Source organism: Formica exsecta, unplaced genomic scaffold (genome assembly GCF_003651465.1).
Source record: "Formica exsecta isolate Colony F162 unplaced genomic scaffold, ASM365146v1 scaffold733, whole genome shotgun sequence".
NCBI classification, from domain to species: Eukaryota; Metazoa; Arthropoda; class Insecta; order Hymenoptera; family Formicidae; genus Formica; species Formica exsecta.
The window spans coordinates 570,789-573,085 of NW_021853499.1; the positions used below are offsets into that span (position 1 = coordinate 570,789).

At 38.7% G+C, this 2,297-nt stretch overlaps 1 protein-coding gene across 1 annotated transcript in view; it reads right to left on the reverse strand.

Annotated features, from left to right (window-relative positions):
* LOC115243791 overlaps nt 1-1,880 on the reverse strand; it is a 3,189-nt gene extending 1,309 nt beyond the window's left edge. The window contains exons 1-3 of the mRNA XM_029821024.1: nt 1,735-1,880; nt 1,192-1,416; nt 1-750 (exon numbers count right to left, since the gene is read on the reverse strand). Coding sequence (XP_029676884.1) covers nt 106-750; nt 1,192-1,416; nt 1,735-1,818 — 954 coding nt within the window. The 5' untranslated portion in view covers nt 1,819-1,880 and the 3' untranslated portion in view covers nt 1-105. The remainder of the gene's footprint in view (nt 751-1,191; nt 1,417-1,734) is intronic.
* Nucleotides 1,881-2,297: the final 417 nt, after the last annotated feature.

Here is a 2,297-nt window from a genome sequence, read left to right on the forward strand (position 1 = left end):
CGACAAACGCTTTTTATAAGGATCTCGACTCACTTCTACGAATTTTTCGAGCATGGCGAACAAAGGTGACATCCGTTCGACGACAAATCACGCTTCGGCAAGCGTTTAGAAATCTTTCTTCTTCTTCTCCTTGCCTACCAGGATGTTGTCGTGATAACTGATCTCTTGACCGGCGACGGCGGGATGCAGATAATGCGGCTCCACGTCGATCTTCTCCTTCACGTCCGAGTCTAGCACCAGAGAATGATGGGGTCCGCGATGTAGGTGCTGTTGCGGTTGCTGCTGATGTTGATGCTGATGCTGATGCTCATGCTGGTGCTGATGATGATGCTCGTGCTGGCCTTCCTCTTCGTCTCCCTCGCTATACTTTTTGAACAGCTCCCGCAGCTTCTCCAAATCAATCTCCTCCTCCTCGAACTTGGAGAATTCCTTCAAACCGGATTCGTCCAGTTTCTGCGACTCTTTCAGTTTCTTGAAAAGTTGAAGGAATCGTTCGTTAGTCTGAGCTCCATCTCTCGTCGTGTTCTTCGAGGCATTCAAATTCGGATCCAGTAGCAAATCTGGTGTTTCGTGCGCTACGTTCACGTTCTTGTCCAGGTTCTCTTCCGTCAGGGACTGCAGCAAAGTGTTGTAGTCCGGTTTGATTTTCGAGGTTTCCATGCAGGAGCTGCAGGAGCAGTTTGTGATAATCTGCACCTTCTTCTGCATGGTCACTGGATTTTTCTGCTCGTCCTTGCAATCTAGTGTAACCTAAAAGAATGATACAAAATAATCCTCGATAAGAAAATTAAAGAAGTATCAAAAAATAATTTTTTAACACTTTTAAAATCTTGCTATTTTGTACATCTTTGAATAAATTTGTTATCAAACTTATAAGATACATATATAATTTGATAAATGATTAATAACTGTGTTATCAATCGCATATACTTGTAGAAATATATTACGTGATAGAGCGCAACTTTATTACGCGCGGCTTAATCAAGTGCTTAAGAATATTATTATTAGATTAAAGAGAAATGATAGCGTTAAGTTTTTTTTTTAATTAACTTGATAATCTTTTTTACATATAAATCATTGATTGCAAAATCTAAAAAACAAGCATAACGTAATGCAATTTCCAAAGAAGATAAAATTTTATCACAATCATATTATCAATCATATTTTAATATCCTGTGTTTATATACCCACAGTGTGCCAAACGCTGTCCAGAGGTTGACAAGAATCGCAGTAAGGTCTTATGAGATCACCGGGTGCGGACGGCTCGCTATGAGGGACCATGTATGAGAAACAAGCGCCGACGCATACGTTATTGTCCAATTCCTGCGAAGAGCACTGAGGCCATGTCACCACTTGCTTTATCGGCGTTGTCTTACACCAGCTATGCTTATCTGGATACAGCACGATGTTGTGAACCTGAAGATTGTTATTATAGGATCAGTTTTAAATAATATATCTATTTATTTAAATTTATACTGGCTGAAGAATATGCGTTATTATATTATACATAATTTATCAATTATAATTTTTAAAATTATTAACGTTGCATATTTATTGATAAAGATATGGAAAAGGATCGAAATGATATATACCTGTATCTTGCTTACTAATACAAAGAATTAAATAATATATGTATATATAAAATTTTTCTTTCATAAAAATTTTAGTTAAAGAAAATACAATTGAAAGAAATTTATTAACTTTAGGAGGTTTCATTAACAATCAAAGACGAACCTTGTGTTCACGATGAGCATCGAGCTGAGCGGAATGCATCATTAACAACAGCATCGTCGTGGACAGCCGTCGTATCGTCCCCATGATTCCTAAAACAGTACAAGGAAACAGAGATATCCGAATCTTTCCAATTTAATCGGCAAGTAAAATAATTCAGATATTCAAAAAGTCGCTAAAAATAATTTTTCTGAAAAAAAATGACGGAGTTTACTTGGTCATAATTCATTTGGTTGAATTTATTTGCGTCACCTCATTTTCTCCTCCGTCCTTTCTTCCTTTTCCTCCTATTTCACGACTTCCCCCGTATCCCTCCCGTCGTTCCTATGAACGCGTTCGGTTCGCAGGAGGATCTTTTTCTTCGCTCCTCAACGCAACCCCTCGCCCCCCTTTCATTCTCACGCAAAATCTCTCCGATCTCCCGTCTTTTATTCCGAGTTCCGAGAAACCTCATTTGGTTGAATTTATTTACATCGCCGAAGAATTATCGCGTGGTGGGAGTAGAACGGCCAACAGAAGAGAGAGCTGATCCTGAATGCAAATTTTGATCTTTTCTACGAATTGGC